The 17,070-nt window shown below is 35.9% G+C and overlaps 5 protein-coding genes across 7 annotated transcripts; 2 read left to right on the top strand and 3 right to left on the bottom strand.

Moving 5' to 3' along the window:
* The first annotated feature begins 1,335 nt into the window (after window positions 1-1,335).
* On the top strand, window positions 1,336-4,464 carry PGSIP8 (Nucleotide-diphospho-sugar transferases superfamily protein). The gene is made up of 5 exons (XM_022883418.2): window positions 1,336-1,929; window positions 2,843-3,101; window positions 3,182-3,383; window positions 3,485-3,632; window positions 3,725-4,464. The coding sequence occupies exons 1-5, from the start codon at window positions 1,649-1,651 to the stop codon at window positions 4,263-4,265; spliced, it is 1,431 nt and encodes a 476-aa protein (XP_022739153.1). The 5' UTR covers window positions 1,336-1,648; the 3' UTR covers window positions 4,266-4,464.
* A 1,333-nt stretch (window positions 4,465-5,797) lies between these two features.
* Window positions 5,798-8,805, top strand: LOC111290044 (putative pectinesterase 68). 2 transcript variants are annotated; one of them, XM_089767653.1, is made up of 6 exons: window positions 5,799-5,978; window positions 6,107-6,327; window positions 6,501-6,690; window positions 6,959-7,165; window positions 7,783-8,021; window positions 8,263-8,805. In XM_089767653.1, the coding sequence occupies exons 1-6, from the start codon at window positions 5,973-5,975 to the stop codon at window positions 8,417-8,419; spliced, it is 1,020 nt and encodes a 339-aa protein (XP_089623779.1). In that variant the 5' UTR covers window positions 5,799-5,972; the 3' UTR covers window positions 8,420-8,805. The 2 variants fall into 2 exon arrangements, with proteins under 2 accessions (XP_089623778.1, XP_089623779.1); XM_089767652.1 differs by having other exon boundaries at window positions 5,798-6,327.
* Window positions 8,634-11,932, bottom strand: LOC111291619 (peroxisome biogenesis protein 19-2-like). 2 transcript variants are annotated; one of them, XM_022883415.2, is made up of 5 exons: window positions 11,639-11,932; window positions 11,498-11,546; window positions 10,959-11,247; window positions 9,452-9,768; window positions 8,634-8,876 (listed from the first exon to the last, which is right to left on the bottom strand). In XM_022883415.2, exons 1-5 carry the CDS (start codon window positions 11,676-11,678, stop codon window positions 8,831-8,833), a joined length of 741 nt encoding a protein of 246 aa, XP_022739150.2. In that variant the 5' UTR covers window positions 11,679-11,932; the 3' UTR covers window positions 8,634-8,830. The 2 variants fall into 2 exon arrangements, with proteins under 2 accessions (XP_022739150.2, XP_022739151.2); XM_022883416.2 differs by having other exon boundaries at window positions 10,959-11,244; window positions 11,639-11,926.
* Window positions 11,933-12,667: 735 nt separating this feature from the next.
* LOC149515973 (uncharacterized) lies at window positions 12,668-14,034 on the bottom strand. The gene has a single exon (XM_089767654.1). The coding sequence runs from the start codon at window positions 13,889-13,891 to the stop codon at window positions 13,070-13,072; it is 822 nt and encodes a 273-aa protein (XP_089623780.1). The 5' UTR covers window positions 13,892-14,034; the 3' UTR covers window positions 12,668-13,069.
* On the bottom strand, window positions 12,668-16,449 carry LOC111291025 (uncharacterized). The gene is made up of 2 exons (XM_022882571.2): window positions 15,894-16,449; window positions 12,668-14,181 (listed from the first exon to the last, which is right to left on the bottom strand). The coding sequence occupies exons 1-2, from the start codon at window positions 16,293-16,295 to the stop codon at window positions 13,981-13,983; spliced, it is 603 nt and encodes a 200-aa protein (XP_022738306.2). The 5' UTR covers window positions 16,296-16,449; the 3' UTR covers window positions 12,668-13,980.
* Window positions 16,450-17,070: the final 621 nt, after the last annotated feature.

Genomic DNA, 17,070 nt, shown 5'->3' with positions numbered 1-17,070 from the left:
CTGTTGACTTGTATTTGAATGGAAAAGGTCCACGTATTCTGTTGCCCCGTGTCATAACCAGGGAAAGAAACAACTTCTTAAATTGAAATATATAGTATTAATTTAATAAAATTGATATATATATAAATTTAAAATTAATATCTAATTAATTTAAAATTTAAAATTAAATATTTATAATAATTTTATTTTTAAATTACATTTAAAAAATTTAACAAAGAATTTTTTAAAAGAATTTTTTGTTATATTAATTCATATAATTATTTTAAAGAATCGATATTTAATAAATTTTTATTTTAAATTTAAGCATTTATCAAAAATTTTATCTTAAATTACTATTTCTTTTGTTAAAATAAATAATAACAGAGAGTTTTTGGTTATATTATTTTTTTTTCTCTTTCCCAAATGATTAGTTCCAATACGAGAGGATTAAGAATTTTTGGTTATACCATTGTCTTTGGAATAGTTTGAGTAATTGAGAGGAACAAGTAATCAACCAACTCTATGATAAAAAACAAGAAGCTAAATTTAGTTTCTATAAATTTAAGAAACAATAGGAAGCAAAGAAAAGTAAAAATGGTAGGAAAATAACTCCTTAACGCGTTTCTTAAATACAATCCCAAAACCTTTACGAAGAAGTCAAAGAATGAGGGCCCTGAAATTAGAAATACAAACGCCAAGCTCAATCGTCGTTTACTTCTCAATGTTATGCTGCGGTGACCGAGTAATTCTGGTCTCAATCTCTTGACTTTTTCACTTTGATTTTGCCCACCCTCATCAATCCCTCCACGTGCCGCATTTATTATTTTTCTTTTCCAATTTCCACCCTCAAACTGTCCAATTTTCCTTTTTAACATACTTCGAGCGAATCTCCTCATATTTACTTTAAGTGCCACGATACTCAAAATAATAATCTTAAAAAATACCATTAAAAATATTCAAAATTAAGGTTACGTGAATTTTCTTTTTAAATATTCAAAATTAATCATGCAATATTTCTAATATATATATTTTATTTTTACGAATAATGCTATATACACATAAAAAAATATATAAATATAATTATTTTGTGATAGTATTTAAAAAAATAAAAAATAGATGACTTTTTTTTTAGATTTAAAAAATTAATGTGACAAAAAATCACTTATGTGTATATTTTTATATATATATATATAAAATCTTTTTTTATTTTTATTCATTGAAAAACTATACTCCTAATAAATTTCACGTATTACAAATGTATTTTAATTATGTTCGTATATCTAGTTGTATTATTTATGCTATTGTCCAACTTCATAATTTCTCATATATTGGCGGCTGAAACATTGGGCAGTACGAACTCCTCGGTTACACCGGAAAGCTTGGATATATGCCAAACGAGCAAATGGAAAACGAAAATTTTCAAAATGCCCCCACCTGCCCTCCTTTAAAGGGCTTTCCTTCCCTGTTTCCTTCCACTTGCTTTTCGTATATAGATACTTTCCAAAGCTTAAAAGAGTTGCCATTCAAGGGAAAAAGAAAATCAACCAAATAAATTTGTTAAAGGCAGTCGTTGAATATATTTACTTTTTTGGGGTTTCTTTTGGTTTTTACATTGTTTTGTTATTTGTTAACCTAAAAACTCAGAGAAGAAGAAAGAGAAGAGAAAGGAATGGCTTGGAGCGGAGAGAAGCGAAAAGAAGTTGTTACGTTCTTGAGAGTCTTGCTAGTGTTAGTGGCGGCGGTGCAAACGACGGGGTTGTATGGGGTTAAGCTGAAGAAGAAGGAGCACCGGAACGCTTACGCGACGATGATGTACATGGGGACGCCGAGGGACTACGAGTTCTATGTCGCGACACGTGTTTTGATAAGATCGCTTGTTAGGCTCCAAGTGGACGCTGATCTCATCGTCATTGCTTCCCTCGACGTTCCCCTCCGTTGGGTGCGCGCCCTGTAAGTCCCCACAACATCATTGCATTTCTTTTTTCTTTTTCTTTTCTTTTTTTTCTTAACGCATTTTTTTTTTCTTTTTGCTAAATAAATATTTTGCAATAAAAGTAGCAAAAATCCAGTCGGAGTCCAGCGAAGTTATAGTGGTTCACAGGATTCAGGACCACTTTCAGTATTGATATTATTAAACATTTTGAGTTAAGAATTTAAAATTTCAACCACGTTAGGTCCAGTTTAATTTTCCACGTGGTCTCGTTCCACTTACTGGTCAAGGTCAAATTTCTCTGTTTTCCTTAGATTAGTGATGAAGCTGACTTTACTTGCTCAACCACATGTTAAACCACGGATACAAACACTATGTATTGGAAAGTAAAGCTCATCCTTTAAGACTCAAAGACAGTAGGCTCGAAGGACAAATGCTGCACAAATGACATATATATTTATGTTTTCAATCATTCCTAAATCCTAATTCAAGCTTGGATAAATGCAGCGCAAATAATATCAAGAGGGAGGAATTGATAAGAACGGAGTTCCCCCACATAAGACACAGCCCACTATAATTTAATTATAGGGTGGGAATACCTGCTCCTGAATTTATTTCGGGTGGATCCAGCTGAATTATGAAGCTATCCACAATATTCAACTAATTAGTAACCATGTCCCCACGCCTAGTTTCAAGAAGCACAAGAAATGGTCTTAGATATTGTATTAGTCAAGGAATAGCATGCGAGAGTAGCTTGTTTGGTGCACAACCCCTTTGAAATGGCAATTATTGTTACATTGCAACGCCCATGGCCTGCTGCTACGAGGAATAGCTGCTTAAAGAATAAATTATGTTATCATTGTTTAGAATGCTCATTATTATAGTGAAAAATGTGGTGAAACAGATGTAACCGGCTCTGTTTTTGTGGTATAGGGAACAGGAAGATGGAGCAAAGGTGGTGAGGGTGGAGAACATTGATAACCCTTACAAGGGTCAACAAAATTTTGATAAGAGATTCAAGTTAACATTGAACAAACTATATGCCTGGAGTTTGGTGGACTATGACAGAGTGGTCATGCTAGATGCTGACAATCTTTTCCTCCAGAAAACTGATGAATTATTCCAATGTGGGCAGTTTTGTGCAGTCTTTATCAACCCCTGCATCTTTCATACTGGCCTCTTTGTGTTGCAGGTAAAATTTTCTTCTACATATGATTCATTTCGACTACTTTCATAAAGCAACTTTGTTTCCTAAAAAATATTTATCTGCAGCCATCATTAGAGGTATTCAAAGACATGATTCACCAACTGGAAACTGGTAAAGAAAACCCTGATGGTGCAGACCAGGGATTTATCGGTGCCTACTTCCCTGATTTGCTCGACCAGCCAATGTTCCATCCGCCCCTAAATGGCACCAATCTAGATGGGCAATACAGACTTCCTATGGGCTATCAAATGGATGCCTCTTATTATTGTGAGTAGAATAGTGAGGATCTAATCTATAATGATTCCATGCTTTGTTTTCATCTACAAATCTAACCTCAAAATATTTTTTATTTTTTTGCTGGTCCCCAGATCTTAGACTTCGTTGGAGTGTAACATGTGGACCTAACAGTGTGATCACTTTCCCTGGTGCACTATGGTTGAAGCCATGGTATTGGTGGTCTTGGCCTGTCCTGCCCCTAGGCATTGAATGGCATGAAAATCGTCGTCAAACTCTAGGGTAAGATAAAAAAAATATATACAACAGTGACAGATAAAAAAAATATCTAGCCACTCTGTATAATTGATGTGAGTTTTCAACTTCTTATACAGGTACGCAGCTGAGATGCCTATTGTAATAATCCAATCCATTATTTTTCTCGGAATCATCATGATGACACGTCTAGCACGCCCCAGCATCTCCAAACTATGTTACCGTCACTCAGACAAAAGCACATCTTTGATGCAAACAGGCCTAAAGGTTATAGCAATCTGGTCAATTCTTGCAGCCTATATAGTTCCCTTCGCCATTATTCCTCGTACAATTCATCCATTGGTAGGCTGGGCATTATATTTCCTTGGTTCGATTGCTCTTTCCTCTATTGCAATCAATTCATTTTTGCTGCCAGTCATTCTAGTTTCTGTTCCTTTGATTGGGATTTTTGGGTCTCTTTTGGTCATGGCATATCCTTGGTACCCCAATGGAATTATAAGAGCTTTAGCTGTTTTCGGCTATGCTTTTTGTTATGCTCCTATTGCTTGGGGTTCAATAGTTAAGGTCATGGCAAGGCTTCAGGTCTCACTTGAAAGAGAACAATTTTTCCCAATATTGGGTGAATCTTCACCACCATCTGGCTTTAACAAGTTGTATTGAGACTTACCAGCGATATAAATATTCAAGGAGACCAAGGACTTTAACAAGATTCTTTTTCTTTTGCCCGGGAAAAAAAAAAAAATATTGACAGAATTCGAAGACTTTGGTGAAAACAGAAGGTGATTGGAATTTCATTCAACATTTGTATGATTAAACGGATGATACATATTTTGATTATCGAAATTTCCTTTTTTTTTTATCTTGTCAATGTTGTTTAATTGAGCTTTCAAAAAAAGGCTTTTTCCTGGATTGGCCTTGGAGACTTGAAAAACGACTCAGCTTATGCGTAGCTCTTTTAAATTTTGAAGTCATAAACAAGACTTGATCTTTTCAACTGGTTATGTCCAACCAAAGCCCACTTTCTCCAAAAAGGGAAATCTTGCTGTTATTGGACATGTTTTTAGTTTTTAACTGGGGTTCAATGTTTGACCCACTAAAGCCCAATAACCCACCCATGTTCATCATCAACGAGTGTGATCAAATCGGAGACCAAAAATCCAAGCACATTGCAAAAGCACTGGATTTTCCCACGTTATCCACAAACCCAAGTTACATGGCCATGATTTTAGGGAAATCCTGTCGGGGCTCGCAATGTCTCTCAATAATAACCTCACAACCCTGACCAGAACGTTAAAAAGGGTATCCTAGCATCTGTTTAGTGGGTCCCAAAAACCTATAATCAAGCCAATCATCACCATCATATCATCACAATGACTTTTGATGTTTCTACTTTTTAGCGGTGATTTATTTATTTCGTCACAAACTGAAGGAAAAAAAAAAAAAAACCTATATGCACCAAAGTCAGGGCATTTTTGTCTCTACCCGTGATCCGGGGAAAGATTTTGTAGTCCCAACCCAACGTTCAAAAAAACAAGTGGACCCCATTAAGACCAGTCCAGTATTTTCTAGGCCAAAATAGTTAAATAAAGAAATAAATAACTATATATTGAGCCATGCCTGGACCATCATTCTTCATGCACGCCAACACCACCGGAAGCTGGACCGAAAAGTGATGGTTTCCTGTTAATTTATTTGTAGATCAAAAGGGAAAGATAAAGCATAATGCTGTGAATTATCTGGAGTGGTCAAGGAACCAGGACAATCACATAATACGTTGATAAAATATTAAATTTTTAGTTTTAATCATTATCCAACTTTAAATGCAAAGATAAATCCTTTTAACACGTATTGTTGATCATTAGTACATGATTACTCAATAAAAAAAATGGTAGCAAATATCATATAGTCCTTGATCATGTTGTTTGTAAATTGTAAACAGTCTAAAGTAAATATCTAGTCGGATAGAGCACAAAATCTATGGTGAGAATCCAAGTCGAACATGACAAAAATCAGAAACATATACTAGGATTTTATATTCGTTGGTTGGAATCCAAACTAGATATAATGCAAAGCCAAAGAAATACAGCCCCCACATTTAGACTGGTGCGTATAATGCAGCCAAGAGCTACCATAAAAGCCTACAAACTACAACTACAATCCCCCTCCTTGCAAGGGAACAAAAAAATGACCGTTGCAAACACCCAAATTTGTAGAAAATTGAGTTAATAAAATCAGATTCTTCAACTCAATTCACTCAGATGATAAATGTGTCTCTCTTTCTCTTAGTTTCTTGCATTATATATATAAGATCCTGAAAGTAAACCAACCTCATACAAAATTCCACATTGAAAAATTCTTTACATTTGCATGATTGTATCACCCTGTCTCTCTCTGGTTTCATCATTTCTATTCTCTGACTACTTAGAGTTATTTAAATGGAGTTTTTTAGTTCCTTCATTTGTTTTTTCTTCGCTTTCACTTCCTTCTTCTGTCCTGCGCAGCCATTAATATCAGTTGCAACGAGCTCAGTCGTCAATGCTACAGCTTGTACAACCAACTCAACAAGGCACCACCATAAGTGGATTGGACCCATCGGTCACCGGAGGATTACAGTTGACGTTAATGGATCAGGTCACTTCCGGTCAGTCCAAGATGCCGTTGATGCAGTCCCGGAGAATAATAGAAAGAACGTTCTAATTCAAATCAGCCCTGGATATTACATGTAATTATACACTTTATTTAATTTCTCTGCCTTATCTTAAGAGCCTTTAAAGCATCGATTTATGCTAAAAAATGAAGAGAAATATTCTTAGAAAAAATCTAAACACACACGTCAAACACTGTCTTCACTTTCAAAATGCTGATGATACTTGATATGGTGTGGTGGCGGTGCAGAGAGAAGGTGGTGGTGCCTGCGACAAAGCCATACATCACGTTTCAGGGCGCTGGGAGAGACGTGACATTCATTGAGTGGCATGATAGAGCATGTGATCGTGGGGCCAACGGCCAACAGTTGCGTACTTATCAAACTGCTTCTGTCACTGTGTATGCTAATTATTTCTCTGCTAGGAATATCAGCTTCAAGGTAAATATAATTAGCACCGTACAACTAAACAACATACTACTGCAAATCATTAAACACAAAATTTCCCAGCACATTAACAATAATGAAAGGACAAAGTGCAAGTACCAGAGATCACCTCTCTACTACCATTGCTCTGAAAACATTAAATATGCCATATATTTCTCTTCTTAATGCTGCATGTGACATTAATTGTCGGTATTTATTGATTTTTATTTGAGTACCATATAGTATCATTTTTTTGGTTCAAAATAGCTTTGTGTGTTTGTAGAATACAGCACCGGCACCCATGCCAGGAATGCAAGGATGGCAAGCAGTGGCGTTTCGCATATCGGGCGACAAGGCATACTTTTCTGGCTGTGGATTCTACGGTGCACAAGACACTCTTTGTGATGATGCTGGTCGTCATTACTTCAAGGAGTGTTATATCGAAGGTTCAATTGACTTCATCTTTGGAAACGGTCGCTCCATGTACAAAGTAAGAACTTTTATTTTGAATATATCCTGTCTACCATGCAAAAACAAATACTAGTACAGTAAATGCTCGTGACTTCTGAAAGAGAATTTCCATATTCAAAATTTATAAGTTGATAAATGAAAAGGACGTTGCATTATTCTATAGCAAGTCTGACTCTCTTGTCCGTAAAGCTGAAAAAGGAAGAGACCTTTCTCTCATCAACAGACGTTTTTGTCTGTCAGAAGGTAGTGGTACCCAACTTGCCAAAAGAGGGCTGCCAAATACTAAGTAAAGAATCATAATTAAAAGAGTAAACACTAACTCGCCACCAAATTGATGGTTTAAATGCTTGAGAGCCTAAATTAAAATATTGGGTTTGACCTCTTTCCTCGTGACATTGCAATTATAATTCAATCCAGCTTTGCAATGGCATTAACATCTTACACTGCAGAAACCATTTTTCATAAGCATGGCAACATCTCTTCTTTACTTCAGCCATCTTCATCGAATCAAAGAGCAAACAGCTGCATAATCTGTTTGAGAACTCTCTCTCTATCTTTTCATTTTTTTAAAATATTTTCCTTGTTAGTATTTTAGTACAGTGTTTATGTTCACTCACGGTTTGGTTGCTTGTTCAGGATTGTGAACTACACTCAATAGCCACAAGATTCGGATCCATTGCGGCTCACGACAGAAACTCACCGGATGAGAAGACAGGCTTCGCTTTTGTGAGTTGCAAGGTTACAGGTACTGGACCGCTATATGTGGGACGAGCCATGGGTCAATACTCGAGGATTGTCTATGCTTACACTTACTTCGATGACCTGGTTGCTCATGGTGGCTGGGACGACTGGGACCATGTCAGCAACAAAAATAAGTACGTTCCCTTCCCTTGTAGGACCCAAATAAATAACAAGCGCAAGATCTGATTCTCATTAGTCAATAGTAATGAGTGGATGATCCTAATACGTTTCATAGTCAACAAAACATAAAGATAGAAGAAATCAAAGATACCAACATGATAGATTATCCAATATAGGCAGACATAAAAGAGAAATGATTGAATTTTGATATAATTGAGTCAAATTGGCAATGCCTTCGTTTTGTTCCCTTTGCAGGACCGTGTTCTTCGGGGTGTATAAATGCTGGGGTCCTGGAGCTGCAACCGTTCGTGGAGTGTCATGGGCCAAGGAACTGGATTTCGATGCAGCCCATCCGTTTCTAGTTAAAAGTTTTGTCAATGGGAGACACTGGATTGCACCCTGGGACGCTTAGCCGAAGACGACAAACTCCATTTCCATATTCCAATTCATTAATCCAATTCAATTTAATAAGCAATCAACTTGCATATTGTAATGACACGATGTTCTTTCATTCAATTGATTCTTTAAATTTTAATAAATTTATCCAGAGAAATTCTTAGTTATGCCCGGGAAGAATATTTGTTTCTGTCATTTAAAGAATCACCAAGCAAATTGCACACTCAACCTTGTTCATAATTCATAAACCTCTTTTCCCATAATCATAAATATGCTTAACAAGAGACTAGGCTCAAAATATTGATCATCTAATTTCTTTAAGGATCAAATAACTTAGAAGTTAAAGGAAAGCTACTTTATTTTCCCGAAACATTAAAAGAATATCTATTAAATAGAAGAAAACATAGTCTGCAACAGGATATTTGCCTCACATTATACAACAGTTTTGCTGTGAATCGAGCATCTCTGGGGATCTGCAAGAGTAAAAGTGTTTGTTAGCCATGAACACTAGGCAAATGCTTTGTACGTCAAACCAATAACAGAAAAATTCATGCCACAGTAAAAAATAAACTGCAATCTCTAAATAAGCACATGTATTACACATTGCTACAATGAGTAATATCTCAGTCAAGCTAATTTGGAACAGAGAAAATCCTCAAGTGTCTGCTGTAGTTTTGGGGGAAGTAAAATCAAGGACTGACCACCTTTTGGCTAGGAGACTTAAAACCTACAGCAGGCCATTCTACCCCACTAACATCTGACCTGAGACCCATAGTGCCACCACCCTCATACCAAATTCCCAAAATTCCACAGATCAACAACTCCCAACAATTGATTCATGATTCGAGATACCGTATGGTGATCCTTTGGAAACAATCCCAGGTCATTTTATCCTGCTAATTGGCGCCCTTCACCAAAATTTAAAACTAAAGGAAAAGGGACTATAATTTTCATAAATAAAGGACACGCAGACTAGTAGGTTGGACAAAAAGCAGAATATTACAAATGAATGGTTGGTTTAGATTGCTGCAAAAGAAAGAGCACTTACAGCTGGCCAAGATTGGATAGATCAAATTCAGGAGCAAGCTCTTGCACAATATCATTTGGTGGCTGACCACACTCTTGCATTTTTTGCATGAGGTCAACAATCCTGGTGAAGTTATTAGGATCATTTTCATAAACACCATTAAGCTCCTTTATCAGTTCATGTTGGCGGGAGTACCGTTCATATTCTTCTTTGCTCAAACTAGCTTTATGCTCCTCTAACCACTGTGGGTATCTTTCTCCAATTTCCTTCATGGGTTCATGAAGAATCTCCTTAGACAAAAGTTGTTGCATCATAGTCTCTACAATCGATTCCATGTCCTGGTCAAAACAAAGGAATAATTAAGTACCCATTCCCTCGCATATGCTACTAATAAAACCTAAAACCTAAATAAATTGATAACATAGGCTGAGACTATGACCAACATATTAGAAAATAAGATATGTATATAAATAAATGTATGCCCTTGATTGTTTAAAGTAATAAATGCCCATATGTAAGCATGTATGAGGAATATGCTTGTCCATGCAAGATTGCACGCAACAATCAGTAACTTATAATGCTATCTATCACTAAATGACTCAATTAGCTATATAACTCAACAAATTTAAAAGTTTCAGATGCAACTCAAATAGGACAGGTTACCCAATGCAAATCTATCTATTTTGGACCTATAACATGCTAGGCTTGCCAAGCACGTGAAATTTTGAGAGTGATGCATGCTAAAACACAATGATCCCCTCCTTAAACCAAACCTTTTTATTAGGGCTTTTCCCAATGCCTCCTCCCTTGCAACAAAGGGGCAATCATTTATACACACAAAGCCCCTTGACTGAATCTCATGTAATATGTATCAACACATGCTGCCCTTTTCTTTCAGGGAATGTTTTTAGGAGGGTGGGAGGTGCGTTCAGAAGTGGCCAGTGGAGATTTATTTCAAAGTTTCATGAGAGTTTGAGGCACTTTACTGGGAGCAGATATAGAGGACACCATCATACTCCTATATGACGTAAGCCATATAATGCACGTTTCTCAAATGCTCATATCAAATCAAGCAAGCACAAGAAAGGTGGCATCAATTAGAAGCGTTCATGGGAGAGAAAAATGCCAAAGTCTCATTTCTTTCATGCCTCTTTCAAAAACAAACTGTCTTGATTATCGACTCAGTACTAGAAAGCAGTATCCAGTGTTGATGGTCAATGTTCAAGACAGTAAATGTCACTCAATTGACTGGATAAAATGCTACAAGTTTTTTTTTCAAAAAATATTGGAATAAAGTCTCCTTCTAAAATGTAATAGTAATAGTTAAATTCCAACTCAAGAATCAACCAGGACCTGCTTCAGTAGTAAATTTTAAAGCTAATGAGCCAAAAATAAACTACAGCAAAAACCAAACTGCAGTGTGCAATATCTACCTGACATTCCACAAAACAAAACAACAATACCAAACAATTATAAGAGAGATAAACAAAATCTTAAAAGGAATATGAAAACACTCAAGCAAATATACCTGAGACCCAGCAAGCTCCTCAAACTGCTTGACCCAATCCTCCATCATTGCATCCTTACCGAAATCATCTCCGCCAGGTTTCGACATTGATTCCAATCCTTTTACAGTCTCTCTGGTCTGTTCTCTCAGTTTATCAAGAGCCTCTGTGACATGAGATTCCGTGGAAACCTTTTGCTTTCCCTTTTTCTTGCTTTTCAAGTCAGGTAATCCCATTCCTAACCCTTGAACCCCACTTGGTAAAGAACCAGATTCTTGCTTCTTTTCTTCAGGATCTCCTCCTCCTGCCCTACTAACCAAATATAAAGCTAAATACTTCGAAGAAATTGTAACAAAAACTTAACCTAGGCAAAGCATCAGAGTTAACATCCCAGATATTAATAAACTATCTAGCTTTTGAGGAAAAAAGGTTAGAAAAAGGAAGGAATTTTAGCTTGGGGGCAAAATTTTGGACCAAAAACAAATAGCGTATTCAAAAATTTTAAAAAACAGATTAATATTTTCCATATAAAAATACATTCAGAGAGAGAAAAAGAGAGTACCTTTGAGGAGGATTGGTAAGGTTGAGAGTCTGGAAATCATCCAAAGCACCTGAAAAGAAAAGGGTTCAAATTTCAGAAGCTAAAGAAACAGAAAATTAAGGGGAAAAAAATTAAACAAAGATTTTAGACAAAGAAACATACTATCAAGAAGTTGGTCTAAATCCTCAAAGTGGTCTGCCATTTTTGCTATCAGAAACTTCGATTCTTCTGTCTCTCTATATAGGTAACGTCTAATTTTGTTTTGTTTTCGAGGGATTTTGGTTGCGATGAATTGGAATGGAGAGCTAACAGGCGGTGCAAGCGATATGAATTCCGGGTCAGGATCCAACGGTTAAGATTGCTTGAAGAGGTAGACTACTTTATTAGATCTTTCTTTTGTCTTTTTGTTTGTAGGATCAAAAAGATTAAAATATCTCAAAAAATCTTGCCCTCCAACCTTAAGAATTTGGAACGATGGTATTTTCAATCTTCCCTTCTTCTTTTTTTTTTCCAGATTTTATATTTTCAACAATATTTATTTATTACATTATTCTATACTCCAATTTTTTAGGAAAAATTAAGAATTTGTTTTGATAATTTTAAAAGATACACCAAATATATTAAATACTAAAAAATTTATCATTTGATACATGACGAAATTTTTAAATTTTATGAACGAAATTAAAATATTATTATGTCTTTTTTGTTATTATATGAAGTAGCATTTTTAATCTTGTGAAATTCAAAAATTTTTGTACAATATATTAGATAATTTTTAATGTTAATACCATTAAGCGTTATATTTTATTTTTCATTATCGTGGAGTTTAAATTTTTTTTTTTTCCATTGAAGAGGATTGGCTTCAATTTCATTAACCAAAAGCCTACATAAACGAATCCAAGCCATTAACAGAAGCATCTAAACACGAATACTTTTTGGGTTTGTAGATTTTACAGTTTTTGTTTAAACCAATTTATTCAAAGTTAAACCAGAAATGAAGATAAATGCTTCAATGGAAGTAAGGAATGGGATCAACATAGTGCATGCTGCATTGAAAAACTAATATGAAAAGTATATAACACTACACTACCCATTATTTCGTGTTCACATCTTTCACTTCCCACATGCTGCTAAGAATAAGACATATGTATATGTCAGAAACATCTGAGGAGAAGAGCCAAACAGAGAAGGGAATTTTAAGATGTTTAAATATGGATTAAACATCAGCTTGTTTCTAAATCTGATTTTTGTAAAACAAATTACTGAAGAAAACAATCCTAATATGAGTGTAAAAAATTTTACATTCTCTCAGATATTTTTTTTTTTTAAAAGTAGTAAGTATTTGCATAAGCAGAGATAAATGAGTTAAAAGTTTACAAGCATGCATCGGAGCTCAACCTGCCTTCATTTGCTTTCAGGTCTGATGTCATTATCACCAGCAAATTCAAGACCATAGGACCAAGCAACTGGGTCCTGTAATTCTGCTATGAAGTATAGCAAATAATTCCCTTTTCAGACTCTGAATTAACATTCTTAAAGCTAGTTTGACTGAATAGACACGGCCACTTCATTGTAGCTGAGCGGTATCAAGAATCAGCTGCGCACTATGCTAGCACTCTCAGCAGCAATCTGGTTGGGATTTTGTTGATTCTGGAGATTCAAACCTGATGTTACTGGTGCTGCTTTGTGAGTTTGTGGAGGTATGTAAGCCTCTGTTGCAAGATGTGAACCAGGTGAGCCACGAACAGGCTGTTGATCGCTTTGAGGAAGCAAAAGGGATTTTGCAGTTGGGTTAGAGGGGTAAAGAACTTGAAGTCCCACAGGCCCAAATTGTTTAAGCTTAGCAGTGTGTTTTTCCCCAGAAAGATGGCAGTCAAAAACATCTTGAGTATCACACTTCACATTGCACAGGTCACAGATAAGAGGAATTACAACCTTTCGTTTGCAAGGTCCAACTTTCAGCCTTGGAGCTTCTAAACTTTTCGTGCACTCTCCTTCCTGACCACCTTGCATCTTCCTCTTCATTCCAAGCCTCTGGCTGTCAAAACAATCAATCCTAGGAGTTTCTTCCACAAAGGCTGCAATATGTTTCTTCTCTCCATTAATCTGTTGTATAGGCTCCACAGAATTTTCAACACCAACAGATTCTACTGGCTTTTTCTCCTCATTTTCTTGGGCACTGTTGGGCTGCTGAGTTCCTTCATTCTCAAGCTTGGCTGTAGGTTTCTTCCCATTCTGTTTTTCCATCCCAGGTTTGACAGCAATCTTTGACTCTTCATTTTTCTGCAGGTTCCTTTTATGCCTCTTTCCATTCTTGTGTTGCTCAAGGATTTCCAAACTGGTGCACTCAACCCTGCAAAGCGCACACCATGCACCCTGTGGTGGCTGTCTGCTTGAACGAACTTTCTCCTCCATCGGTATAGACCGAGATGCCTTGGGAGGCACTGCAGTTTGAGCAGTTTCTTTAGGTAAAACAGCCAGGGGTTCTGATTTATCTGTAGATTTTATATTCTCATTGTACGGCTCTTGCTGTGAGGCTGATGATGCTCCATGTTGTTTGAAGCATTGAGGACCACCTCTGCCCTCACCACTTCCTGTTTCATGGTCACCAGTCTTGGGAGAGCACTGGCCAATATATCCCCTGCCATGACGTCTGAAGGATCTAATGCCTTCTCTACCACACTATTATATGGAGACCCACTAGCCTGCAAAACAGGTTCTAAAGGTTTTCAAGAACATAAAGAATCAGTCGAGCCAATGCTCATTACTTAAAGAAGGATAAATAATGTTTAAAGTCATGGGGAAAAGACCTACACAAATCAAGATTAATTAACAATGTATTCATCATAATAGATATGATTAAGTAAGAAGCATAAATTTCTTCATGTCTTAAATGGTTGCTTGATCCAACATGAACAAAAAATGGCGTCACAGAGCTTTACACAGCAGCTTTTGATGGAATTCCAAACATAATGGTTTTCACTTTTCAGAAAGTAAAGTGGAGGATGAATTACAGTGGTGATTTAACTTCTCTGAATTCATCAAAAAGAAATTAACTTCTGTGGAAGAAAGATTCTCATGGTCAGTTCCTCACAATATTTCAACCACCCTAGACTCTATGATGATATTTGCATAAATGACTTCCTAATGTGCTGATATTCACCAATGATAAAGTCTTTTTACCTTTGTGGGACAAAAATCTGCAGTTACAATTTTTCTATCAACAGTGCATTTGAAAATCACTCCTTAAGTTCACCAAGAAAGAATAGTCTAGAATTCAAATTCACTGACATTTTTACTTAACCATAAGAACACAGGTCTAAATATTTGCAATGGCAAAATACAAAGCTATCTTACAAACACTTCTCAATCCCACCCAGCATGATAGAGTAATCATGCAACCCTGTTAGAATAGCATCCTCTGCCAGGATCCACACAGTCTTAGACCACATTAAACCATTGTTTCAGTTGCTAGAAACAAAACATAGAAACCAAAAAATATATACCTATTCGTTCCAAAGCCAAAGAGGACTCCAAGAATTCATAACCATGATGAACTGACAATATAGTGGCTTCAAATTATCCTATTTGGCGAGTGAAATGATTGAGCCTACTGTTTGACATTCTCTCAAAATTCAAAAAAATTGAAGGCAACTATTAGAGATTAATTGAAAGAAATGGTCACTAGCAGTAGCAGGTTATCAGACAAGCATGCTTTCAGAAAAAGGGTCAAGCTCATAATTGGCTTATTAGACTCGGCTAAAGCAGAAGTTCATAGGTCAATCCAATGGTTAAGCCCCTTTTAGGAGTGCAATGGGAAGTTCACCCACTCACCCCACCGCATTGGCCCCTGCTCTGAAAGGATTTCTCAGTCTCTTATTTATTAAAAGCAGAATTCCAACCTTATCTATTCGTGCAATGCAAACACATAAGTCTTTTAACGAAACCAAGTGTAAACCAATACCTTTTTCACCTTAAGTGAGCTAACTACAAATTTCACCTAAAATTTAGCATTTCCTTCAGAACAATCTAACTCCATATTTAAACAGGTAAGTTCAAAAATGAAATTGGAGTGTAGGAAGATTACCATTTTCTAAAGATGCAGTCGTCTATCACTCAACAAGGCCAAATTTTTATTCATTAAGGGTTATAAAGTCAAAAACTTTATTCCACCTATAAATGGAAACGTTTAAAGCCAAAAATAGAACTTCCATGGCTTCTAAACTCTAATACGGTACCCAATATAGTGTAAAGTTACCAAAATAAATTGTACAGAAAACGAAAAATTATTAACGAAAGAAAAAAGTAGAGGCATGATTTTTGAAAGCAAGTTATACAAATAAAAGCATGAAATTTCTAAAGAATGAAACCAGAAACAGAATAACAATTAATGAAACATAGAATCGAATAACCGTACCGGCGGCGAAGGCATTAAAGTCGGTCCATGGTGCAGCAGCGGCGCCGCAAAGTAGGGGTGCATTCCAGCCGTTGCTGTCCGCTGGAATTGCGCCAACTGCGACAGGGCAACCACTGCGGCTGCAGACACCGGGTTGAGTCCCACCTGAGCCGTCGTCCAAACAGAATCCGCAATTCGCGCCATGGTATTAACCGAAACTCCAACTGATTCAAGACTCTGCTGATGTGGCACTTGATAATAAGCGTAACCAGGAGGACCATTATAGGAATAGTAATGTTGAGGTGGTTGTTGTTGGTTTGGTTGGGGGTAGTAACAAGATTGGGTTGATTGGTTATGCAATTGTTGATGATCATGATTAGGCAGCCGTTGCTGTGATTCTGGAAGAGAAGAAGAGAGGTCCATGGATAGTATATGGACTGTTGCGTATTGGAATCGGAAAAAAATATTAAAGGTTTTGGAGGATAGCAGACTTGACCCGGAGGCAAGCTTCTGGAATGAATTATAGCAGAAGGGAGGGGGCGGGCGATGGAAAGGCCAAATGGCAAAGAACAGGGAGAGGGAATTTTATGGTACAACTCCCAGAACTCCGTGCTTAGCGTGATGGCTTCTCTGGTACTGACAAGTGGAAATTTCTAGTTTTTTCCTTTTTTTTTTTAGTTTTTTTTTTCTCTATAATCTGTTTATTATATTAAAATCCTTTTTAAATGGATTCAAGTATTTGTTCTAAAATAATTTTCATTAAGTAAAAATCTAATAACAATAATATATATAAGCACCTAAAAATTTTGAAATGACGAAAGTAAATATATATGTTTATTATATTTTTGAATTATTATTTTAAATTTTTTATTATAAATATCAATAAATTTTATTTAATTTGTAAATAATAATTTTATTTCATCAAAATATTTTTATTAAAAATAAAAATGAGTTAAAGTTTACATTAAATTTTTTATTTCAAAATTTTAATTTTACATTTAAAAGTAATAAATGTTATATTCTCTTATATATTATGTACATGAGATAAGAATATATGTTAATAAAATAGGAGTTATGAACGAACTTGATTTATTTTTTTTAATTTCAAAAAAAATTATTATCAATAATTTGGATTTTTGGTCTAGAAACTTCGAACATTCCAAACCCATTTGGAGTTTCTGGCCCAACTTGTGTAGAT

This window comes from Durio zibethinus, chromosome 11, assembly GCF_047325235.1.
Source record: "Durio zibethinus cultivar Kanyao isolate XHJ-2024 chromosome 11, ASM4732523v1, whole genome shotgun sequence".
NCBI classification, from domain to species: Eukaryota; Viridiplantae; Streptophyta; class Magnoliopsida; order Malvales; family Malvaceae; genus Durio; species Durio zibethinus.
Note: the sequence above shows the minus strand (reverse complement) of the source record. Positions and strands in the feature narration are given on the sequence as shown.